At 40.3% G+C, this 25335-nt stretch overlaps 8 protein-coding genes across 8 annotated transcripts; 3 read left to right on the plus strand and 5 right to left on the minus strand.

The window, feature by feature from the left end:
- Positions 1–1388: 1388 nt before the first annotated feature.
- On the plus strand, positions 1389–3572 carry MNS1 (mannosyl-oligosaccharide alpha-1,2-mannosidase; the record flags this gene model as incomplete). The annotated part of the gene is made up of 9 exons (XM_064823350.1): positions 1389–1470; positions 1536–1887; positions 1943–2002; positions 2056–2116; positions 2169–2436; positions 2490–2546; positions 2606–2722; positions 2779–3065; positions 3114–3572. 9 exons carry the CDS (start codon positions 1389–1391, stop codon positions 3570–3572), a joined length of 1743 nt encoding a protein of 580 aa, XP_064678662.1.
- Positions 3573–3915: 343 nt separating this feature from the next.
- Positions 3916–4869, plus strand: ATC70_003996 (NodB homology domain-containing protein; the record flags this gene model as incomplete). The annotated part of the gene is made up of 1 exon (XM_064823351.1): positions 3916–4869. One exon carries the CDS (start codon positions 3916–3918, stop codon positions 4867–4869), a length of 954 nt encoding a protein of 317 aa, XP_064678663.1.
- Positions 4870–4890: 21 nt separating this feature from the next.
- ATC70_003997 (uncharacterized protein) lies at positions 4891–6815 on the minus strand (the record flags this gene model as incomplete). Its single annotated transcript, XM_064823352.1, has 2 exons — positions 4891–6561; positions 6618–6815. 2 exons carry the CDS (start codon positions 6813–6815, stop codon positions 4891–4893), a joined length of 1869 nt encoding a protein of 622 aa, XP_064678664.1.
- Positions 6816–7175: 360 nt separating this feature from the next.
- Positions 7176–9801, minus strand: LEU5_2 (coenzyme A transporter; the record flags this gene model as incomplete). The annotated part of the gene is made up of 9 exons (XM_064823353.1): positions 7176–7720; positions 7774–7854; positions 7915–8106; positions 8199–8246; positions 8303–8490; positions 8566–9170; positions 9225–9338; positions 9393–9532; positions 9591–9801. 9 exons carry the CDS (start codon positions 9799–9801, stop codon positions 7176–7178), a joined length of 2124 nt encoding a protein of 707 aa, XP_064678665.1.
- A 2202-nt stretch (positions 9802–12003) lies between these two features.
- Positions 12004–13107, minus strand: ATC70_003999 (uncharacterized protein; the record flags this gene model as incomplete). The annotated part of the gene is made up of 1 exon (XM_064823354.1): positions 12004–13107. The coding sequence occupies one exon, from the start codon at positions 13105–13107 to the stop codon at positions 12004–12006; it is 1104 nt and encodes a 367-aa protein (XP_064678666.1).
- A 2449-nt stretch (positions 13108–15556) lies between these two features.
- ATC70_004000 (uncharacterized protein) lies at positions 15557–16955 on the minus strand (the record flags this gene model as incomplete). The annotated part of the gene is made up of 2 exons (XM_064823355.1): positions 15557–16433; positions 16483–16955. 2 exons carry the CDS (start codon positions 16953–16955, stop codon positions 15557–15559), a joined length of 1350 nt encoding a protein of 449 aa, XP_064678667.1.
- Positions 16956–21145: 4190 nt separating this feature from the next.
- ATC70_004001 (uncharacterized protein) lies at positions 21146–21916 on the minus strand (the record flags this gene model as incomplete). Its single annotated transcript, XM_064823356.1, has 1 exon — positions 21146–21916. The coding sequence occupies one exon, from the start codon at positions 21914–21916 to the stop codon at positions 21146–21148; it is 771 nt and encodes a 256-aa protein (XP_064678668.1).
- A 1525-nt stretch (positions 21917–23441) lies between these two features.
- Positions 23442–25097, plus strand: ATC70_004002 (uncharacterized protein; the record flags this gene model as incomplete). Its single annotated transcript, XM_064823357.1, has 5 exons — positions 23442–23660; positions 23713–23773; positions 23837–24047; positions 24100–24462; positions 24515–25097. 5 exons carry the CDS (start codon positions 23442–23444, stop codon positions 25095–25097), a joined length of 1437 nt encoding a protein of 478 aa, XP_064678669.1.
- Between the last annotated feature and the right edge of the window lie 238 nt (positions 25098–25335).

The following is a 25335-nucleotide window of genomic DNA, read 5'->3' on the forward strand; positions in this document are numbered from 1 at the left end:
TTGTTCTAGCTTTCTTTCTTTTTCTATATATTATAACTGAATAAGCCAGGTCATCTTCATGCAAATGGCCGATAATTAGGATGGCAATGACCAACGCAATGTGATTCTGTATTGAGTGATTAGTGTGCTGGTAGAGCAGCCATGCGAGAGGGTGGTCGTGCGGTTGTACAGGCATTCATTCAGCACGAGGAACCTGCACTTCATTACTCAGGTATGATAATGAATTTGCCACATGTAGATACTTTGAGTCGAATGCGAGATGCAAGATGGCCAGGCGTCAAAATCCCTGAAAAAAGTGAAGCCAATACTGCCATACTGATAAATATGTATGACGGCTTTTCTGGTGTGCCCAATTTCAGCATGCGCCAACCTATACTGAACACACGTTTATCGGTATGTAGAGCATGCTCATGTTTTTGAGAAAGAGCCAGAGGTGCCTGCAGAATTGAGAGAGCTGGTTAATACTGAGTAAGAGATATACCCTTTTGGAGTAGTTGCTACTAGAAGAGAAGCTCAAAGTGCTGCAAAAATAGTAATGCAGGCTGATTATCGTGAGCAACGAGAGGATTCAAAGTTTCATCAGCAGAGAGAACGACAGCAAAGAGGAGGAGTACCCAGATCAGCGTCTGTCAAAAGAGCTTACCAAGAGAAAGAACAAAGGCAAGTAAAGGCGAGCAGAGGTGGCTAAGTTGATAATACCGTTGACATTGGCAAAGATCAAATAGTGTATGAGTTGAATCGACATGTCAATACCAGAAACCTTGGCACAGACAAAGGATAATATTGCCAATAAACATAAGTTTCAGAATTTTGTGTACAAGCACAGATGTGCTTGATTTCTTGTTATGCAATCGAGTTGATCAGGATGCTCATTTAGCTTCTTTTTAAACTAATGCAATGTGACACCATCAAATTGCATGGTACTACCTGTATGAAATCTAACCTTCTACACATTTACCATACTTGGTGTACCCGTTTAACGTCAAGTAAGGAGACATTGATACGACACAAGATTCTGCCATCACCACATACGGCTCTGTTCAAGTCAAGGAAGGGGAGGGAGGGGGGTCTGTCGCTACCGACACTCATATACACAAGATGGAGTAGACTCTTATCTTGAATCAAGCACCTTGAAAGACCAAATGTCGTTATTGAGTATGACAGTGCTAAATTGACGGTATTACAACATAACCAAGTTTTTGTAGAATGAAATGATTGATCCAGGCATTAGTATAATAATACTAGGGTAAATCATTCTCTCTCTTACCCTATATTTTCCATAGTCTTTGCGTACTAATCCTTTTTCTTTTCTTTCTCTCTCTCTCTCTCTCTCTCTCTCTCACACACACACACACTTTTTTTTTGAAAGAGTTGTTAATAAACCACCAATGATGCTTGCTACATTCTTGCTCGTCTCTTTGGCTGCGATGTCTGCCATTGCTGAGCAACCTTACATTAGATACAACTCGGGTATGTATTCTACTCAATATGTACCTGATCTGTTTAGTTTGCAAATTCATTATTGCGTTGCATAGGATGTCAATTACTGCTAAACAACACACGGATTTATTGCTATTCAGGCGGTTATGCCAAAGTAGTGAATCAAGAAATCACACCCTTGGCAGATCATTACTATCTGGATGTATCCAAAGACTTGACTGTAGCCAGCAGCCTCACATCCTGGACAAAAGTCGTCGATCCTCCTAATTTTATCACCGAAGCAACATCGGCGTACGTCAGTGTCAAGCTATCAGATACAGCTGTGCTGATCAATGGCGGCACTGGTGTCAACAACAACTATAACTACATGAAAAATCAAACAGTGATCTACCATGCGGATACAAACCAGTGGGAAACAATCTCAAATACTTCGTCCATACCACAAAAGTACATATACCACACTATAGTAACACATCAAAGCTTCTTAATCAACATTTTGTAGTTACTATGGGTCAGGTGCACTCGGTGTTGATAATACAGTTGTGTTTTGGGGAGGCGCAGCGTAAGTTCAGCAAAATAACCTTATTCCCAGTGTGAAATTAAATATGCATATAGTATCATTGGAAACCTACTGCCTACATTCAATGGCACCGCAAAGCTCTCTATTACTGCACAGGTAGGCGCATCTCAATCTATCACTGAATGTCAGCTAACGATCATGCCTAAAGACTGCCAAATGGAGCCTTCAAGCAGCATCAGTAGCACCAGGCAACCCGCGATATGGACATACGGCAACAACAGATCAATCCGGTAAATTGATCTACTATTTTGGAGGTCGTGATATTGTACGAGACCCCGCTACAGGTGTATATACTCGTCCTTATTCAACATTTACAAACGTATTGATCTACCACACGGATACATCGATTTGGGAACAAAAGACGGCAACCTCCAGTAGCCCGCCCTCCAATCGTATGTCTCACACCGCAACGCTAAGTAGGTAATCCTAGTCAACCCAGTATAGACATGAGCTTAACCCTGTGTGGTAGTTCCCAGCACTGGCAACTTCATTATTTATGGCGGGGCTGGCCCTGATAGTGTTGGCAGTAAGTGTTTCTCCCCCCCCCCATCTATAAAGGCATCCATGTCATCTTACACATTATAGATCGCATTCCGATTAGTGATTATCTTCATCTATACAACCCGACTGCCAACACGTTTCAACCCATAAGCATCTCATCTGGCGCAGCAACTGGAGCAGGCCCGCGATTTGGACATTCAGGTAGTGCATCAACAAGATAGCTGATCCAGGCTGTAGCGCTAACATGTATTTATTAGCTGTTTTACGCAATGCATCATTGTTCATCTTGTTTGGCATTGATAGCACACTCTTGGCGACAGCTGACTTTCATGTATTGAATACAGATACTTACTCCTGGGATGCAACCTACTATGCCAATGGTGCGGTGTCTTCCATTGATGGTGTCAATGGCAATGGTACCTCTACTGGTGGCAATAGCACTACTACTGGGGGATCCTCTTCAAGTGACAAAATGCAGGATACGGTTTCTAATGGGCTTTCAGGAGGTGCAATTGCAGGCATCGTTGTTGGCATCATTGCTGTGGTAAGCTGCGCAGAGTCTCAAATGTGATATATCTAACCTCTGTGCTAGATTGCGCTTATTGCAGGATTCCTCTTCTTTAGACGCCAAAAACAAAAGAAGGCAGAGAAAGACACCTATCCGACTTACTGGGACGTTACTTCCATCAATGAAATTACAGCTGCTTCTGGTATCTCTAAACACGATATGGATGTTCAGAGCATACCAGTAACTTCAACGGGTCCTGTGGACATCACTCAATTACCAGGATACACAACATGTCGAACTGGAGATCCGGCCAACCTGTCAAATGATCATGATATTAACCCACCTGCATCTCCTCCCAAGGTGTTATTAACTGGCGTCAATCATGCCTCTGGAAATGCCGGTTCCTCTAGAGCTGATTCCAGCAGCACTTATGTTACCACTGATCACAGCAAAGTATGGCCACCAGATGTGCATGTTCCTTCTATTGTAACACCATCTACACCTATTGATAGCGAGAAGCCGGATATTGGTCATTCTAAATAGTTGATTTTGGGAGATTTCCACGCTTTGGCATGCACACAGGCATCCCTGAACGGCATTTGAATGTGCCGTTTTTTGGTGTCAAGAGCAAATTCTCAAGAAGATGGTGCCATATTCGCTAATAAAATCGAACAAACAATTGCAATGACAACACAGACACGTACTGTGCACTAACTGAGAAAACCTGAGTCGTGCGCGATTTCTGACTGTCTGCTAATAATGTCGAGGTTTTGCATATGAAAATAATGGACAAATTCCCTTCCGCCGAGATTACCTCATACGCTTGACGCATTTCGTATTTATACTCTCTTTTCCTCTTGTTTTCCCACCGCAACTATATTCTACAATGACAGAAGTACTAGTAACTCTACCCAAATTCTCTCAATTATCCAGTCGTGTTTGGAGAGTGCTAGGCTTGAACCCAGGCAAATTTACTTTGCAAGGCACCAACACGTATCTACTCGGCGCTGGTGCACAAAAGATACTGCTGGATTGTGGAGAAGGCAAGCCTGATTACTTGCCGCACCTTGAGACATCTCTACGAGACATTCAATCCGATGCTTACATTTCAGACATCATCATCAGCCATGGACACAGTGATCATTGGGGCGGATTGGAGGACATTCTCAATTCAAGCACCCTGAATCCCAACAAAGAGATCCAGGTACACAAGTTTACTGCTATCCCTCAAGGCCATCATGTGGATCATATGGATCGATTTCCCACACATGTCAGCATTAATTCGCTAGTGGACAATCAAGTTTTCAGAGCACACGACACCACATTGCGAGTCATTTATACGCCTGGACATACCAAGGATCATTGTACTTTTTTGCTCGAGGAAGAAGAAGCTCTGTTCACTGCAGATTGTGTGCTGGGTCAAGGCACAGCTGTGTTTGATGATTTGTCAGAATACATTGCTGGACTGCAGCGCCTAGTGACATTTCAACCCAAGCAATTGTATCCTGGCCACGGTCCTGTTGTGGAGCAAGGCACTGCCAAGATTCAAGAGTACGTGGATCATCGTTTGGAGAGGGAGCAGCAAGTGGTGCAATTATTGACAAAGGAAGGCACGCTGGAACAGGGCTGGACACCGATGGAGATTGTCGAGACCTTGTATAAGGGATATCCCGAATCTCTACACATTCCAGCTGCTCGTGGCATTGTGCTCCATTTGCATAAGCTGAACAAGGATGGGAAAGCCAAGACACTGGAGAGCCACGCGTTCATCCCTGAAAACTACGTCAAGATCTTGAATGCCAAATGGTACTGGATACACAACGCCAAGAACAACTTGTGATGGTAAATAAATAAAGTGATTTTATTCGCCTTTGAGCATGTAAACGTGTGTTCTATCATTCGCTGCACAACTCCAGAAAATGGACTTGAAGACAAGCTTGTTCTTTTTACCTTCTCTGGGCAAAGACGCATCCCACCTTCCCAGAAACTTGACAGGCACGCCATGCATCACCCGCTGCACTGTCTGTGCTGTCTTGACATGAATGATCTCTACTGTTTCTGATCCAAATCCAATCACACACCAATCGTTGACATTGACATCCAATTGGACAAACTCGACATGTGTGGGCACTTCAGACCATCGATACACTTGTGTCGAGAACAGTGATCCACCGAGGTCGATTATGTAGCTCTGCTTTCCCAGAGTTGCAAAGAATAATTGAGGTGCTCCAGCAGAGGGCAGCGCTACTGGATCAGGTGGTCCATGTGAGGGCAGCGATGTAACAACAGTCGAGTAGGAGGGGGGTATCGAGTATTCGGTTGTTAGTGTCGTTGCTGGAAGGGAATCGGGGTAGAATGGGAGTTGTACTAGCGATGTCCATTGAATGGGAGGAGCAGAGAGACTGGCCGGCAGTGTTGGAAAGGACAAGGATTGTGGAGATGCGCTCGTGGTATCATTGTGGTCAGACGTTGGTGCTTGTTGGTATCTCAGAAAGAGCGATGTGGGCATAGAGGTCGAGGTGGGTATAGGCGAGCTGGTGGGTGATTTCTGGCTATTTAGCTGGTGCTCGTACTGATCTCTTATCCAAGTGGTTTGGTAGATGCGCTCCAGTGTTGGATCAATTGGGACAGTCTGCACTTTGGAGTCTCTCAATTCGATGGCTGTAGCCTCATTGGGAAACACTGCAATAATGTGGCGTAAGGTGCTACGATCATCCGCAAATGAAATAGCTCGTGCCTCCATGGGAATCCAGAATACTTTGAGTCGATAAAAGGGCCGCAAAGGGTGATCTCTTTTTCGCTGCCAGAGTACAATTTTGTCGCGGTGTCTTATAGCAGCAAAGACGTAGGTGCTTGTCTGATATGTCTGTATACCCAATGCATCACGAGAGTCTGGCAGTTTATAATACAAGTCCTGAAGAACGATCTTCTTATACACATAATAAGGTTTTGTCAGACCTGGATTCAATATCAGATGGTTTTCTTCGTGTGTGGTTGTATGAGCACTTGCTGCTGTGGTGCTTGCTGTTGCCCTGTCGTCTCGTATCTTGGCAATGCGTTCCTTGAAGTTCAGAATGGTCTGGTTGGGTGTGTCTAGCGCAGTGGCATCCACATTGGCTGCTGCATTGTTGTCGTCAGGCACTTTGCCCGTCTGTGTAGCGACATGCTCCCATTGCTGACATGTTGGCACATCAAAGGTGATGTCGCGTCGCTGGTCCCAATCCAGACGCAGCACAGCGTAAATCAGCCTCAACAAAGCGTCGTATGAGTAACATCGTACCTGCTTGTATCGGCCCGCCAAGATGAGCACAATGCGACATGACTCTACCACCACCATCTTCCTTGCTCTGATCCATATAATCGTCTTTGGTTTCTCTGCCATCCTGTGCAAATCCAACAATTGCACGCCTTCGTGATACCCCAACAATAGGAACCTGTCCTCCAATACACAGCTGCATTCGTAGGGTGTCGACTGCCAATGATCTGAACTCGAGGTTATCATCTTGAGCTGCAATGACGACACATTGGGTGTCTGCACACAAAAGAAGCGTCAATGACGATGGATTTCCAACAGCCCAGAAAGCTTACCTGCTGTATTGATTGCTCCATCAACTGGCTCGACATCAATGGATGGGGTGATGATGAAGAAGATGATGCATACGACAAGGGCGAGGCGGGTGATTCCAGGTAGTCATTCAGCGAATACGGTGGGGGAGGAGCCTGTTGTTGCAACGAGGATGTATTGATCGTGGTGGTTGTGGTGGGAGACCTGCCTTCATTTGCCATGTTGTGAAGGATACACACACTAAAAGGGGGAGGAGAAAAGGAAAGAAAGGTTAAATAATGAAATGAGAGGCAATATAACAAAAAGGGGATCCGAATGTTAATTTTAGAATTTCTAATTAATTGGCTTGTTACTTTTGCATATGGTCTTTTTTTTCTTTCTTTCAATTTCTTTATTTAATGTATTGTACACATGGGCCACATGGACATCAAGCTACGGCTAAAACACATATCCCTGTGTTGTCCATAGTGAATAGACAAGTGTTCTTGTTGATGGAAGAGATGTAAAGGAGAGCATAGTTTACCCAAAAATAGATTCTGCTTTTGCTGGTCTCCATTGTAGCGCCGAGCTAAACATTTAATTTAGGAGGCCCATGATGGCGGTGCTCCTCCTGCTCCTGCTCCTAATCCGCCTGTGCTTGATCTCTGGAATCGCATGGGCTCTAAATTGGCATTGAAAGATCCCTTGCCTCTGTCTTGATGACCACGGCCACGACCACGGCCACCACGGCCACCTCGGCCACCTCGGCCACCGCGTCTTCCTCCTCTGTTGCTTCTATAATCTCTGAATCTCGAGTTCTTCATGGCCAAACTAAGCAATTCCGGTGGTACCACTTGGCCTGAAGTCTCCAAATGGGTTACCAATTCACCAGCAAATCTATCTTCCTTTTGTGTGATCAAGGTGAAAGCAGTGCCCTTTTCTCCTGCGCGACCCGTTCTTCCAACGCGATGTGTATGCGAATCAATGTCGCGAGCAACGTCAAAATTGATGACCGTCTTGACCGTCTTGATATCCAAGCCTCTTGCTGCCACATCAGTGGACACCAACACCTTGACCTTGTTGGCCTTGAAGTCTCGCAGCACTTTCTCTCTTTCAAACTGCTGCAAATCACCGTGTAAAGCGACGCCTATGATGTAACGTGAGATTTGGCTTGATGTGGCCTCATGGATGGCTTCTTACAATCAAAATTGGACTTTTGGAGATTGCCAGACAAGATGTCTACGGCGTCTTTTCTGCCCACAAAAATAATGACACTGCCCTCTATCAGCAACGATCAGTCGCCTCATCTACACGCCATGCTGCCGTTCAGAAAATACGTACCCACACAGAATCCAGTCAAATGGCGAATCAGCCAATCCCATTTCATCTCTTCCTGCTCAAAGACTTGTACTATTTGCGTAATGTCTTCGTTGGCTTGACCAGTAGTGCCAACATTGATGCGAATAGGGTCTGATGTCACACTGCGAGCCAGGAATTCGATGCGTTTTTGAAATGTTGCGCTGAAGAGCAAGGCTGAATTTTCGTGCGGTTGTGGAGTGTGATTGTGTGCGTAGATCATGTAAGCAGAATGTAACATGCTATTCATATATTTATATACTACATACTTTGTCTATCAGGTCGAACATTGTCGCAAATAGATCTGACTTGGGGTTCTATGACGCTGCGCGTTAGTGCTGTACAACGGACCCCATTCGCAGACTCTACTCACCAAAGCCAAGATCAAACATACGGTCAGCTTCATCCAACACAAGATAGCTCACTCGCTTCAAATTGGTTGCCTTCATTTTGATCATATCAATCAATCTGCCAGGCGTAGCTACGAGGATCTCGACGGTGCCACTGCGAAGGTCCTTGAACTGCTCCAACTTGGACGATCCACCATACACCGCTGCCACTCTAAAGATGTAAAAAAAAAAGAAAATGAGTATCAGAAAGCTTTTTTTTTCTCGGCTGGAAATACTCGGTATGTACTTGAGTCCGTATGCTTTGGCAAACTTTCTGGCTTCCTGGTATATCTGAACAGCCAACTCACGAGTAGGGGCCAGTATCAGTCCAATGGGTCCATCGCCTTTGACCAACTCCTGTTGATCCATGATGTGAATCAACATGGGCAGCACAAAAGCGGCTGTTTTTCCAGATCCAGTCTTTGCAATGCCAATGATATCACGGCCCTCCATTGCCACAGGAATCGCCTGTCTCTGAATAGCTGATGGTTCTGTATAGCCTGCTTTGATCACTGCGTCCAGCAGTTCCTGATCAAACCCAAAGTGAGCAAAACTGACACAAGGCTTTGCAACACCATGACCAGTGACATGAAGTCCAAGCTCTGCACGGATCTTTTGCACCTGAGCGTCGTCTAGTGCTGTGATGTCGGCATGTTCCTCATAAAAGTTTTTTTCAATGTCAATGTAATCAATGGTATCGTGATCTACGCGAGGCAGAGGTTCGATTTCCTTCTTTGTAGGTGCAGCGTTGTTGCTGTTGCTAGCCTCTTGATCTGAATCGTATTCGAGTTGCTGCAGTTGGGCATCCACAGCTGCTGCAGTTGCATAAACCTCGTCGTCTGAATTGGCATTCTACAATCACATCCGTTTAGCGCTGTCATCAACTGTAGCCGTATTTCTATATACCTCATCATACACTGGCATAGGCTGATTGGACGTGCCCACCACGACACCCTTCTCCTTCATATGACGCACATAACTCTCTAATTCGTCCTCTTCCTCAATGTCATCTCTGCGAATCTATAGCATTGTCATTTAGCAAGCCATATGTGTCTATATCATCGTACATCATACTTTGGGTTCTGCTCTTGTAGTTTTGGCTTTCTCGCTTATATCAGCCATGAATGCATCCAATGGATCCTCCTCTTCATCCTCAACAGCAGCATCGTTGTTTGCACTGTCAACCACAGCCATTGGAGCAGTCGACTTGACTTCTAGTAAGAGCACAAGAATAAGCATGGGTATACTACTACACATTATGGTCCATTTTACCAATACCAGCACTCGCCAGAAACTCGTCCTCGTCGTCATCCACCACTAGGGCTCTAGGCTTCTTTACTGTGTCCTTATCTTGTGTTGCTGATTCGGGTGCTTTTCTCTTGGCTTCTACGGTTGTATCTGATGCTGATTTGGCTAGCAAAGATGCAGTCGATTTTTTGCTTGGAAACCCAAACTGGAATTTTTTTGTCCCGCCTTTGTTCATAGTGTTCTTTGAATACTTGTGTATATAAGTAAAAGAAGAATAAAACCTCAAAACAAACAAAAACTTTTGCTAGTAAGCAAAATGACTTGGCGGAGGTTGATTGCTGAAATGGCAACTACTGGAATCAATGCCAAATCTCTACATCCTCGAATCAAACATTACAGCTTTATTGTCAGTAATTGATTTTGGTGGCCTTAATGATAAATAGATAAGTTAACGCAAATTCGGTTGTGGTTCAGTTTGGCAGCCATCCATTGTGTCACGCAACTGCATGAAGGAATACCATGTCAATTGCAAGCTTCCATCATTATCTCTCTCATAATCTGTTTATCCAGTGGTTTTTGCAGTTTGGTGATCGTGTCGTTCATGATAAAGGTATTTTGAGCTTTTGTGATAATGGTGTCAGCGATGATTGTATTTTGCTGGGGTTGAATGGCTTCTTGAGTAGCTTGATGTTTATTCTTATCATCATGGGTTTGATCTACTTTGCCCGTCTTCATCTGCTCATAATAACGTCAGGTCAATATAAGGTGATGCACCGAAGTATACTTTTTACTAACCTTGATCGCTGTCGATCTTTTTCCATGCCATCATCGCCCACATTTGTGTTCAGTATATTATACTAGCCAGTCAATCTTGCTACGCTCGATGATGGCGTCGTCCTGTGGGCTCTCGCCAAAGACACTTTAAATCAGATATATTTTTTTTTTGGTATAACAGGTAGATTTTAAACAATTCATTATTAGTAATAATAATAATAATAATAATAATAAAGGTTATAGTGTATTAGAGACACCAGGAGGAAGAGAGGAGGTATCTCCCTCAGCATCCTTTTTGCTTACACTGATATCAAACAAAGCCTATTATTGGGACAATGCGAAAGAAATTCAAATTTTATGCAGCATTTGTACATCACAATCGCCATTTTCTAATAATAGAATTGTCATATCATTCACTGCTGTTGATGCTCTTAATAAGATGGCGACATAAAGCTGGCCATAAGTAAATACAGGGCTTGCGTAGGATCTACAGCGACTTTTTTGAGATATTATCATTGCAAAAGATACCTTCATGAGGCAAAGCGTCCCAAAAAAAAAGTATTTGCGCTAAGCAATTGTCCTTTCAATTCCATGATCCCCATTTAATCAGCATCGCAATCGTCATTGTCATCAACAGAAAGGCATTTAGTTCAGCCAGCAGCAATGCCACCACCAGCAACAATTCAAGCTCAGCTTGTTTTTTTTCTGTTTAGGATTGGACAGGTCTTGTGTTTTTTCGACTTCGTTAATGCATTTTATGATATTCGACTATATAAACTGTGATGATCACCCTACGCTTCCTAATGCATTCTTAGAGTACTTTTCAAGGTGCTTCCAGTGTTGCTAACTGTAGTAAGTGTTTTGACTGAACTTATTGAGCAATTCCAAAAAAATTGAAATAAGGTTTTTGGCCAAAATGTCGAAATTTTGCATATAAAGACCTCATAAAAATGGTTTCAAAAGTTGCTTTGGGTTGAGATAAACATTTTGATTTAAGATATACCATAGTAAAAGTCTTCATTTTCAAGGTGAAAAATGTGATCGTTTGGTTTTCGATGAAAATCATGAGGGGTACCTCATGCTTTTTAGTCGATTTTTGACCATGTTTTTTGGGTCTTCAAAAAGTTGAGCAAAGGTGCCAGGAAATTACTACTACTCAAGCACAATTGTTTGGCGTTATTCCGGTAGCTCAAAAAGGTCTACATGTCAAGATACGAAGGCTAGAAAGTTGTCAAATTTGGCTGTATTTTTGCTTTATGGCTTTTATTTACACTTCATGAATCACATTTCTGGTAGCTGAAGTCTTCTGGAAGGGCAATTCTGCAGCTGGTGCAACTTCTAATTTGAACAGGAGACATATTGATTTTGGTAAGACTAATTCATGCTAATTTTGATACATTATGTTGCTGGTAAGCTTATAACAATGGAAATGAGTAACCAAATTTACTGCTTAAACACTATTGTTTTGCACCTTTGTTTGGCAAAGGTAAAACCCTTTTATACTAGTATTACCAAATGCTGAGTTAGTTGCAATCTCGCTACGCTCGGCGATGGTGTCGCCCTGCGGGCTGTAGCTGTAGACATTTCAAATCAGAGATAAAAAAAATCTGGCATATCAAGCAGATTTTAAACAACCAATAGACAGTAAAAAAAAATGGTTATATCAATTAGAGGGTCTGTCAGGGATGCTGAAATTATCATCTGCTTGTTGGAATGCTGTTTGTGTAGCAGGAACATCACTGTGTGGCTGTGGCGATACTGTTTCAGTATCAAGAACATCATTAGCTTGAATATCATGAGGCTCAATAATGGATTGTTGTGATGCTACTGCAGGCCCAGAAGGAGAGTTTGCAAAAGATGATGGTGCAGTAGGAGGATCATTCACAGAGGCGAAACTAAAAGTATGCAACAGTTGATCCAGAAACCCTTCTGCTTCAAACACTTCATGTCTATTAACTGTTGCTTGAGTAGGAGTGGCAGAGCTAGAAATGGAGTCAGCGTCGTTTAAAAAGGTATAGTCTTCTGTTGATCCTTGCACATTGGGATCCATATCTTCTGGAGCTGTTGAGACATTTATATTGTTCGTATCATCATTAAGGGTTATATGATTGTCAGAATCATCATCAATGATAATGTGGTCATCGTGGGTGCCTGCTTCAGTGCTCAATGGATCTCGACTTATGTTAATGGCATCAGATTCTGTGGATTGTTTTCTTTCACTCGTTTCAAATTCTTCAAAGTCGTCAGATACAGCATCAGGGATGTCAAACTCATATGTTTGTTCCAATTCTTCATCTTCAGCAAAGAAATTGTGAAATCGGCCTGTGCGTGCTCTAGGTATATCACCTAATCTTTCAAAGGGCAAAGAGTCTGTGTGTATTTGAAACTGGTTTACCTGAATTTTATTTGATGGTGCTAGCACTTTGAATGGATTGTACTCCAAGGTTGGTATTAATTCACCTGTGGCTGTAATCTGTAAGTGTTGCTTGTTCAAGTCTTTCTTTTCTTGTAGACTAAGACGGTTAAAATCCATTCCACATGCCGTACAAAAGTCTCTCATTGCTTGCTGTAATGTGTCATATGGTATTCTTAAAGCAACAGTATTGATCAATGTATTCAAATGAGCAAGCACGTGGAATGTTGGATTTGTTTGATCTTGGTTTGTTACTGGATGAGCAGTATTGACATCGATAACTGCACGCACAACAGTGCAAGTGATGCTTTGCTGTTGCGCTAATACTGAACTGGGCACTGAATAAGATGTCATTGTATGTTAAAGAGGGGAAGAAGAGTTACACTAGTTAGAAGAATGACAGTGAAGGTGAGAAAAAATGGACTGCCAAAAAAGGATATTTGTACCTGAATCGTGTTTTTCGAGCCTTTTTTTTTTCTCGCGTCTGCTTTTTCTTCATCATTGTTCAACATGGAATACAATTGTTTCATTCTCTTTGTGGGGGTCAATCCTAGCATTCGTGAGCCATTGGCTAATGTGTTGCAATACAGCAAGAACAGTTCTTAAAGCTATTGAACGAAGCGAATTTTTTTGATCAATCATTGACCAGTGTGGAGGCGATGGAGGAGAAAGGGGTGCATTGCGTGAATTACTGCACGAGACCAACAAGATCAGAAAAAGACTTGGGTCAACAAGAGATGATGGAAGGAAAGCAACAGTTGATAATGACGATTGAGAGATTGCATCCTAGAATTGTTTGCTTTGTTGGCAGAAAATGTTGTCAGCATTTCTTGTACAGACGTAGCATCGAATATGGTTTGCAATTAGATCATCAAGGCCAATAATCAATATATTGCGTACCTAATGGAAGTGATAGATTTAATATGCCACATGAAGAAAAACTCGAGTATGTATGAGGGTATGGGAAATGCGTGTCCAGATTGTTCATGTTGTGAGATAGGCATTATAAACAATTTGTAAAGTATGTGAATGAATTACATGGTAATGATTTACATGTTTGATTTCAGGTGTTAATAAAGTGTGGTATTAAACGTTGATCTGTGATATTTTGTTGATTTATGTGTCTGTGTGTGTGTTGCTTTTGATGCACATGGCATCATGTTTGTTCGCTTGCGTCAATGTTTAGTTGCTTACAGGACAAACTTGGTATTGTAACATCACAAAATTATTTTTCAATTGTAGAAATAAAGCTTTTGCCAATAGTGCAGTGGTCTACCAATAATCGACATATTTTGGTTGATTTATGCAGATTAGACAAACAAAAACGTTCTTGTGTCATAGCGTGGGAGATTAAACTCCAAACCAGAACAAATGTAATTTATGTAATAGAAATCTTGTCAGCAATCAAGGTTGGGCAGATCCTAAAAGAGACATTGCGATGATGATTTTCATGTGGGAAATTTTTTTAGGACAACTGGATATCTTATTATAAACTACGAGCCTTTCAACACTTCGAGTGGTTTCCTGACCTACGCTTCGCTTCGGTGAGAACCAACCTGCGCAGCGGCAGCCCGTGCTACTGATTGCTCTTGCGTATTTTATCAAAATACTGCTACTTTCATTTTGACCCTCCACTTACACTTAGTCACCCTTCATATTATCTGTGGATCTGATTCTTATGTGATGTTTTACATCCATATACACATAGCTACTTCATATACGGGCAAGCAGCATACTGGCATTCCCACTTTTTAGTCCTTAGTGTCCCTAATACAGCAAAATATGAGTGCATTTGAGCTGCATTTTCTTGCGTTCAAGGCCGTTTTAGATCGTCAGAATAGCCCCAAATGGTTGCTTTCATCTGGCAGTTACTTTCTGACACTTTTGCTCAACTTTTTGAAGACCCATAAAACATGGTCAAAAATCGACTAAAAAGCATGAGGTACCCCTCATGATTTTCATCGAAAACCAAACGATCACATTTTTCACCTTGAAAATGAAGATTTTTACTATGGTATATCTTAAATCAAAATGTTTCTATCAATCCAAAGCAACCTCTGAAATCATCCTTGTGGGACTTTGATATGTAAAATTTCGACATTTTGGCCAGAAACCTCTTTTCATATTTTTACAAATCATTCAATAAGTGTATTCAAAACATCTATATAACTTGGTACCATTGGAAGCGCCTTGAAAAATACTCCAGGAAAGCTTAAGGAAGCATGGGGTGATTATCATACTTCACTAAGTCGAATCTGCAAAAATAGCTCGATCGAGTCCAGAATCACCAAAATTTGTCCAATCTGGAACAGACTATGATTCTGGGTTTGAATTAATTTTGGCTGGTGGGGCCAGCTGAAAAACTCATGCCCTGTTCATAAGGCAATACAGTAGTAAATGCCCTTGAAGCGAATAGAAAGTAGGTGGCAGGTTATAGCACTATCGTTTATGATGATATTTTATTGCCTTCTATATCGTTCATAATGATATTTTATTGCATTCCATATTTAATAACGTTAGTCTGGACATTGACAATGCATGGGTTGCATAAAATGTCTGCAGTAAGTAGTGAAATCTCTGAGGCTCCGAGCCGTCGTTCAAAGAAAACGTTGGTAGCATTGAGCAGAGGAAAGAGGGCAGAAATAACAGTGGTTTTTGTTGATTGATTGTAAAATCATTATTCTCATATGAGCCAGGTCTGATAGATGCCTTGAAACTCAGGTTCCATATTAGGGTTGTACTGTAAAGTGTCTAAGGACTGAACATTTATTATGTTATGATGATATATACAACTCGAAAAAAATCAAGTAAATTGACTTTGCTCATTTTCTGCTTGAGCGATTGAGTTACAGACTTTTTCAATTGCAAGTCTGAATTGCCAAATATGTGCTAACAATTCAGGCATTCTTGCTCTGAAATGCAACGATGATTCTGGATGTTTCAAGAAGTCACCTTGCTTGAAAACTCTTACATAGCCTTTGGGGTTAGACAATTCCAGAGGAGTGCAGTTTAAATAAGACAGCAGACAGCCATAAACTTTGATCGTGCGTTGTTGGGTTGGGAATGTTGCGAGCAGCTGATCAAAAATATGCACCATTAATTCGGAACACTTCTTTCCCCCATCCTGAATTTTTTTGGTGTCATTGTTTGATCTTGATGCTTCAATGATTGCATACTCCTGTTCGCCATGAGATATTGTCATATCTGGTATTAAAGGGTGCCGCTGGCTTTCCATGCAATTACTTGCTGCCAGTTTTCTTTTTCTATAATTACTTTCTTTGGATGCATTTGATGCTTGTTCAATATCGCAATCAAGTATACTGTTATTGAAAGCTCTATTGATAATATGCCAGATGTTGGAACAGATGTCTCTTTCCTTCTTGTTTTTCTTTTGAAAGTAGCTGTCCTTGATAAGTAGAATGGCGGCTTGTAAGCAGAATTTCAAGTACACCAACGAAGCTTCTGAGTTGATGTCGAGTGGATGAGCTTCCAAGTAATTGTAAATGTCGTTGATGTTTGTCGATTTTGGAAGATTCTTCAAAAATTGGACCATTTTAATCGGTAAAGGTGGGTACTCGATCTTTACTTCGGTGATCAACTCAATTTCTGCCTTTTCTTCTTCTGTAAATAATGGATGCCAGTTGACATCCTTCATATCAAGTACACAGTACATGGACGGGCTAGTCGCTATACGTTGGTATCTATTTGATGTTTAAAGTTGACACTTACTGCTCAAAGTCCAATGATTGTACAAAGTCTTTCATGACATCTTCCACGTATCTGCCAGATTTCAACTTCCATTTATGGCCATTCTGCATACCGTTGAAGAATGACAAGGCTGCATCTTTTTTAACATCCGTTATTGGAATGCCTAATGAGCTTCCTGAGCTACTGGATTGTTTCTGAGACGCGGTAGATTCCGTTGTAGGGTTTGACTTATCAGGGAACTGTAATTCTTTTTCAATAAGATTCCAAGTGTCTGTGCCTGTGTTCAATTTATATCCAAGTTGTGATGTACTACTTTTTGCGAGATTCAGCCAGAATTTTTTCATCTTCCCTGATGACTCGAATTGTGTTGATGAATTGAGAAGTTCGGTTTTGGCTGCTAAAATGAAATCTGCCCAATTGATTTCATCGGAATTGTCATCTTTGATAGAGTTTATTATGGCAGAGATTTTAGTGGTATTAATATAATCAGACATGATGTTATATTGTGGTTTGGAGTGATGAGAAAAAAAAGATGTATTGGCGAAACGGATCGGTTTAGATAAGCGTTTGATTTTAGGTAGTAGCCAAGAAAATAATTCAAACAAATATATATGACCAATGAATATACAGTATATTTTGCTGTAGTAGTAGACGGGCGTACAAAAGCCATATTATAAATAGGGTAAAAAAATTTCATCTCAATTCTTTATTCCCACTTTGATATTTTCCACCATTTTACTAGTCGATGATTACTTTTCTTGCAGTGTTGCCAGGGCAACATAGTTGTATGTTTGGAAACTGCCGGTAGTCATTGGGTTTTCATTGGTCGTATAGGCAAGCTGGGCGCCATGATATGATTGCGTTGATGATTGTATGTTTGGAAATTGCCGGTAGCCTTTATTTGTCGCTTTGGAAATGCTTTGGCAAGCTGGGCGCCATGATATGACTATGTTTTTGATTTGTGTTTGGAAATTGCCGGTAGTCATTAGGTTTTCATTGGTCGTATAGGCAAGCTGGGCGCCATGATATGATTGCGTTGGTGATTGTATGTTTGGAAATTGCCGGTAGCCTTTATTTGTCGCTTTGGAAATGCTTTGGCAAGCTGGGCGCCATGGCAAATCTGTGCTTTCTGGGGCTGTGCTGCAAGGCAAGGAAAATTTGATTGAGTCATTATTGAAAGTATCTTGTGGGTGTAAATTGCTGCTTTTGCAGCAGTTTACCTTTTTTTTCCCAAATTAGATGAAAAATAACTTTCTTAGTTTAGCACGGTACAAATTTGAATGAAGCCACCCATGCACTGATCAAAAATGGATTCAAAATGTCTACAACAATTGCTTTCCATCGATTCAAAGCGGATTTTGTCCTTTACATCATGTTACAGAACAAGACATTGAAAAGAGAAATGCGGTCTTGAGTGAAATGCATCAGGTAAGCTGAAATTGGATCTTGATTAACAACTGTATGGGGAAAGTGTAGCAAGGGCATCTGTGGAGGTTGCTGCTGATTTGAATTCGTCGCCCAGTGATTTCACTCGTCAACAATGTGGGAGAAAGATTATTTGTTATGTGGAAATGCGCTTTGGTGGATGGTATAAACACAACAAGAGAGTTTCAAGATGCCTCAAGTCATGAGAGATATGATGATTAAAATGGTGTCAAAATCTCTTGGTCTGGTTCACAAGTTGCATTATTCTGGTCTTTATATTAGTTATAAAGTGCTCAAATTGTTAATATTGGATTGTTTATCTGCATTTGTCACTAAATATGATGCATTCAGTCCAGTAGAATATCCTACAAATACACAGCCGTTTGCCTGACATGTTCAAGATGATTTTGAGTGCTAGAATTAACATGAAAGATTGCAGAGAGTTCGTGGATTTTGATGATTCGAATATTAGTTTGGGTAGATTCAAGCCTGCAGTAATGGAGCCATCGTTGATACCAGTTGGAATTAATTACTAAAGGCGAATTAGTTGTTAATAATAAAATGATGTTTGAACAGTTGAAATTCTGCAAAGTATTCCATATTGTTGCATCAAGCAATTTATTCCACTCGTGGTATATGTATTGTTTGTATCTTTAAAGTTTTGGGTCTTTTCCTTGCTGTAATTGTTGTTCAAGATGAACTTTGAGATTAGCAGAGATTATTACTTTCTTGGCCGCTTGCATGGCTTCAAAGACTTGTAGTCTGCTGCTCTACAGGGCTCATTGTCAGACTTAAACGAGTACATTACGGCTTTGTTGTCAAATTCCACCCGTGGAGCACTTTTCTCGTTGCTAGCAAGCTGTTTCTTAACAGGTCTCTGTGCACAATGATATCTCAAAGACGCTGCATCATTGACAGCGGTGTCTATCTGAGAAGAGGAGCTGGATGGCCTCTTTATGAAAACAATGACTCGCGTCTCTCTAGGTTGCTTATTCAGCTCATCATGCACCTTTTTAGTGTTGCGAGCTCCAGTAGACTAGCATATGTAAATGTTATGTTAGTAGTTGATACTGCTGTATAGTAGATGTCTTGTGTCATGATAATCACTTTATAAACAGTACTGGGTCTTAACAATATGTTTGCGAAAGAAGCAATGGCAATGTTCAATCATTCAACTACTACCTCAATTTATACCAAGAGTCAAACAAACAGGTTCTGCTCAAGTTGCAATCAATGGACGAATAAAACATGTATGCATGCTCCAATAGCAAACAAGAAAGAGGCTTTTCCAGTTTGAATCAGATCCCAACAATTTGCCATTCATCTCACTCAAGCACCTAAAAGCCCCCAATACCACCACAATAACTCTGATTGCTTTCCACTATGCTACCGAAGAATATTACAAGGTATTTCAAAACTTTCTTGCAAGGCTCGATAAACGGCGACGAGAAATTCATGGACTGTAGTGCTCAGGTATTTGTAGATCTCTGCTGGCACTACGGTCTACTAACAGAGTGTTCCAGCAGCAAGGTAAGAAGAATAGACACAACTCATTATTTGGTACACTGTGGGGATTTTCATTCTCATCACAACTTGAACATGAATAGCCTGGTGACTAATGCTTTTTATCGGCAACACGTAGAAGTGGCACTTGGGCTTCTTGCTAAAGCCAGCATTGTGCCTGGGTTTGTATACCAGGCACAAAGCAAGAGTTCTTCAAGAACAACAACGACAAGAAAATATCGATGGCCTAACTGCAAGACGTCAACGTGGGTTCACTACGTTTGCTGGTCAAACTAGATGCTACAGCAGTTGAGCATCGCTTAAACCATTGTCACTCCTCGATAGACAAACAAAAAGAGGAGATTAGCTCTCGAAAGTAGTGATAAAGAGGATGATACGGAAGCATCCATCACTATTGCATCCGAAGGAGCTGCTTCAGGTACTGTCTACGATTTCAGTAAACTACTTGTACAACTGCTAATGCTACTTTTGGAAAAAAAAATCCAGATGAAGATATGGAAGATGGTACATCACATGTGTTGGCAAGATCTCACACTGCCAGTCTTAGTCTATTTTTGGGTTCTTGGGGTCTATTTTTTGGGTTCTCTGGGTAGATTGTGCACTTGTTGGGTAGATGGTAAAGCTATTTGTATTATAGTTCATCATCATACGGTAGACCCTAGCATAATGAAAATTATATAAATGCATCCAAAGGATGTATTCTCAATAAAAGTGTAATTCTTTAGCAAGTTCAATTTTACATTATATTTTGACACAACACAGTTTACCAATGTCGATACTGCTAATGTGGAAATCTCCACAAGGTGGTCCATGGTAAAAGACGCAAATACTGTCATTCGTTGTCAAAACTTATTATTTTGCTTGGTGTAAATCTTGACGATGCTGACATGTCGAATACTCTCGTCATGAATATTACTGTTGAATTGCCCAAGGTTAAAGAAATTACGCTGTATATATCATGCACTTACAACAGCTCGAATACATTTGATTATTGGACTTGAAGGCTTGGATCAGCAATCAATCACAAGTACCATGAAAAAGCTGGCGATTATACCACAATGCAGCAACTTGACATCACATGATGGTGAGAAAAAATGATTGGCTATTATTGAGCATTTATTTGGTGGTCACTAATTGCTATTGTTGTTATGTCAAAATACAATGTAAAATTGAATCTGCCAAAGAATTACACTTTTATTGAGAATGCATCCCAAGGATGCATTTATATACTTTTCATTATGCTAGAGTTTACAGCATGATGATGAACTATAATACAAATAGGTTTACTATCTACCCAACAATTGATTTATAAATCATGATTAGCATGATTTACCCAAAGGACCTAAGAATAGCCTAAAACCTTTAGTGTGAGACCTTGCTATGACATTTGATATAACACAGCTAACCAAACAGGATTCAAATCCTGTGCTAATGATGAGCATATGGAGTTTTTATTGTTTGAAAAAATAAAAACTTGAAATAATCAACTCTCAAAAGAGTTATTATATAATGCGCAAAAACTCAGAATAGGTTAATACGTGAAAATCCATCAATTAATTTCATGACCTTTAACATGCAGTCTGGTGTGGATGCAGAGTATAACTCTCTTTTCTATAAAACGGTTTATATGAATCCAATAAACTCTAGAAAGGTTTTCTATATCATGTGCAAAAAATTAGGACGAGTTAATATGTAAAAAATTCAAGCTTTCATCGATTGATTCTACCACCTCATACTATGGAGTGTAACGTAATATAAGGAAGTACAGTACTTCTTTGCCGGCTTCAACAGAAATGATCTTACTGTTGACCATCATGCAGTTGTCAATGATATTCTTCTTTGTGTTCATGGGATTAAGTACCAGAGTTGTGTCAAGCGTAGCAGATGCAAATCTAGCAATTCGAATCTTCAAGCCATCTACAGTAATGTTGCGGATGCTGCTAGTTGATTCTCTGTTGGATGTTTTGAATAATTCGATACCGTTCTTCTTACAAGCTCTTATGATTATCGATTTTGTCATATCCATACCAAAGGTTTCTTTCATCAGTTTAAACATTTCGTTGACCATTTCCTCAGACTGTTCTTCGGATTGTAATACAATCTCATCGTCATCATCTTCCAATTGATCAGACTCTACTTCAGATGCATGATTATCATCCAGTCCATCATCCAGTTCATTATCCACTGCATCAACGAATGTTGGTAGTTGTGAGTATTGATTAATAAATTCTTCAAATCCAGGATTGTCATTCTTCTTTATTTGCATTTCAACCTGATTAAATTGATAACCAACATCTTGCTCTTCCATGTTGTGCGTATTCATTTGATGCATTTGGAAATACAATTTTTCCATACGCTTGAGGGCATCGTTTTCCACTGCATCGACGAATGGTGGTAATTGCCCACCATAGCTATTGCGAGTATCCATTTCAATATCTTCAAATTCATGGTGCCCATCATTCTGTACTTGCATTTCAACTTCTACGTTGTCTTTTTGCTGTTCCATCTTGAGAAAAAGAGTGATTACAAATATATCGCATTTCTGTGATTTATAAGTGATCGTGACGCTTACCATTGCATTGTTTTGTTTCTATGTAATAAATAGTAGTGCACACTGTGGATGTAGCTGTAACAGTTTGTTCCTGAATGTATCATGGTCTTTCATGTTCGGCCAGAGATAATCCAAAAAAGGTACACAATTGACTGGCCCTAAAAATATATTAGTTTACAAATATTTTTTTTTTTTTTGTAAGGGAGTCGAGCTCCAGGTTTTATTTAAAGTCCTTTAAATGTCATACTGAGGGATAGAAAAGACTGTTGGTGGACCCAATGTCTGCAATGAAGGGGAATAAGATATTTTTGAACTAAGTTGGGAAAGAAATCTACTACTAATAAGGTGCGACTCCTAGAGCCAATACAGTCTTGCGGAAATCGTCAAAATATAGATCATGGATGAGTACAAAACACCAAACGAGGACATCAGTACTACGTCAAAAAATCAAACAACTTGCGTTCACCAGGATTTGAACCGGGGATCCTTCCGTTGGCATACGGGAGTTCTACCACTTCGCCCTACCACCAGGGGCATAGTTTACAAATATGCGCATGATGTAGGTATAATACTTTCATTTGTATGGTAGATAATTCTCTTGTAAATATATGCATAAAGACTATGGATGGAAGAAAATATTAGAAGAGATTACGATTTATTTTGTGTGTTGGATGTTGTACTCTACTTTGTATCGAATGGACGATAGGATAGAATCCACTGCCAGAAGTGTGTACAGTTGAATGATCTGCTGACTTGAGTGCATCAAAGAGCGCATTATGTACTGCACTTACCATTATAACATTTTACACAAGATTATGTTGAATAGAAGGGAGTTTTACTTGTTTTGCTTTGCAATTGGAATTGGTAAGCAAAAATCCAGACTCTGCTTTGCTTTGTTTTCCAAATGGAATTGGTAGGATTAACCGCGAACAGGTGAAAGTAGATCTAATCCCAAAAAGATTGAAAGAAATGAAGAAGATACGTTACATGGACGAAGGATGAATAATGCTTTACACTTCTGTAACAAATCTTCTTCTTCAGAAGAACAAAACAAAGAGAATGATTTATCGTAAGACACGTTACATGGACGAAGGATGAACAACGCTTTACACTTCTATAACAAATCACTTTCTTGAGAAAAACAAAACAAAGATAATTCACTATCACCTACGTTATTGGGTGAACCAACATCGCTTTACACTGCAATAGAGAACTTCTTGATAAGAACAAAACAAAGAGAAAGACTTATCGTAAGACACGTTACATGGACGAAGGATGAACAACGCTTTACACTTCTATAGCAAATCAATCTCTTGAGAAGAATATGTAATTCTCTTGATAACAGTATGTAAAAGTAAAGGAAAAGAAGTGGAGAAGGCTCAAAATTGAGTAGACTGTTTTTTAAAAGACTGTTTTTGAAATTTTTTTTTGAATGTGAAACAATGTTGCATAATGATAAAGTGTTTTCTTTAGTTTAAATATGTCATCATCATCTAGCCAAGCAGATAATACCTATGATTCAGTTATTGAATTAGCATTGCAGCTTGTTCCTCGCGATGCAAATTTTACTTTGAGCACCATAATTAATTGTTTACACGATGACATTGTTGATGTTTATAATGGCGATGAATTTGACAATTATAGAAGGAGCTGGATTCGACGTGTGTTTTCCTTTTGCAGATCTAAGGGAACTGATTTGGTAAGTTCAAAAATGTGCAAATGGAAGACATTTTCTGATATTTTGTAAATAGCCTAACTCTCAAAAGGCAAACTGGGACAAGATTTCTGCTACGATTATTGACAGACTGGTCAGTAAAAGCTACGATTTCTAAAAAGCCGAATCTAGAGGATCAGCAACTTGTCGTTCTGTTTCAGGCGGAGTAATATCAACAACATCATCATCATCATCCAATAGTATTTCCACAGACGATGCCGTGCCTGTCAAACATAAATTGACAAATCAAGATAAGCAGAAAATTAAAAATATGTATATTGGATTGGACAAGACAAAGATGTGGAAATTGTCTACAGGCAAAGTGGTAGAGGAGGAGATGATGAAGCTTGCTATCTCGAAGGACCATGAACAGTAAAGTGTTACAATTTGGTAAATGGATATGTTATTAATGGGTTTTTAATAGTTTGTGTCATTCACTGATTATGGATGTCAGAGACAGATGTTGGAATGATTATTTTTCGCCAGCGGAAATGGAAGAAATTAAAAGTTATAAGGCTTTGCAGTTGCCTGTGTTACCATCCAATGTCACTACTTATATGGAAGAATTGCTCAACACACCCAGAGATCAGTTGTATACGAAAGTGAATGAGGTTACGTTTGCACCTAACACTCATGAGTATTGGATTCAAGACAGTTACAACAATGCTATTCGCCTAGTTCAAAGTGGTTTTTTCCCGTTGCGTGATGTTACAGAACAAGGAATGGGTCGAAGAATGTGGTCCTGTGTGGACAAGTGCTTTGATTTTGCTGCTGTTAGATGTGTCACGTAAGTTAATTCAGTTATTAAATGGAGTATTTGCTAAATATAAATTGTATAGTCGTGAAAAATGCAGTAAAGCATCTACAGATGCTGCCAACTCTGTCCGTTCTCCAAGTGATTGCAGTAGACAGCAAACAGGCCGCAAGATGGATTACCTGTTCAAGATAAAAGAAAGTGATATTGAGATTAGTTGTGGTGAATGTGCTTTGGTTGGTGGGGTCAATACCAGAAAAGAATTCCGAGATGCTGGTTTCAAGATGCCTAAAGTGATGAAAGATATGTTGGGCAAGATAGTTTCAACATCACCTGGTGTGCTTCACAGGTTGCATATTAGTGGTTTATTTATTGCTGCTGAAACCCTGACGTTGTACCTACTGGATTCCCCTCAAGGCTATGTTACTCGATATGATGCCTTCAATTCAGTATCATATCCAGTTACTGAAGCTATGATTCGTAGTAAGATGCCGGCTTTGTTGACAATGATTCTTAGTTCTAGGATTATGATGGAGAATGTCAAAATCATTATTGACGAAGATGAATCGCTGCCTATTTTGGGTCGATTTATGCCCGTTGTCATGGAACCCTGCTTTGCACCAGTTAGGGTTAATTGCAAGAAAGGAAAAGCAGTAGTACTTTTATGAATAAAGTCTTGTTATATTTTAGCATTGCATTTAGTAATAAACTACGTTAGTTACATTGAGAGGATCAGCAAAGAGTTTTAATTTTTTATGGAGTATTTCCAAGACTTATGGAGTATTTCCAAGACTTATGGAGTGTAACTTAATTATGATTTAGTTGTAGAATTGATGCGCCTGCTGCCTTCCTTGGATGTGGTAGCCGTTTCTCAGGCTCCCTCTCCGGAATCGAACCCTAATTCCC

Source organism: Mucor velutinosus (genome assembly GCF_035048745.1).
Source record: "Mucor velutinosus strain NIH1002 chromosome Unknown tig00000268, whole genome shotgun sequence".
In the NCBI taxonomy this organism is placed as follows: domain Eukaryota; kingdom Fungi; phylum Mucoromycota; class Mucoromycetes; order Mucorales; family Mucoraceae; genus Mucor; species Mucor velutinosus.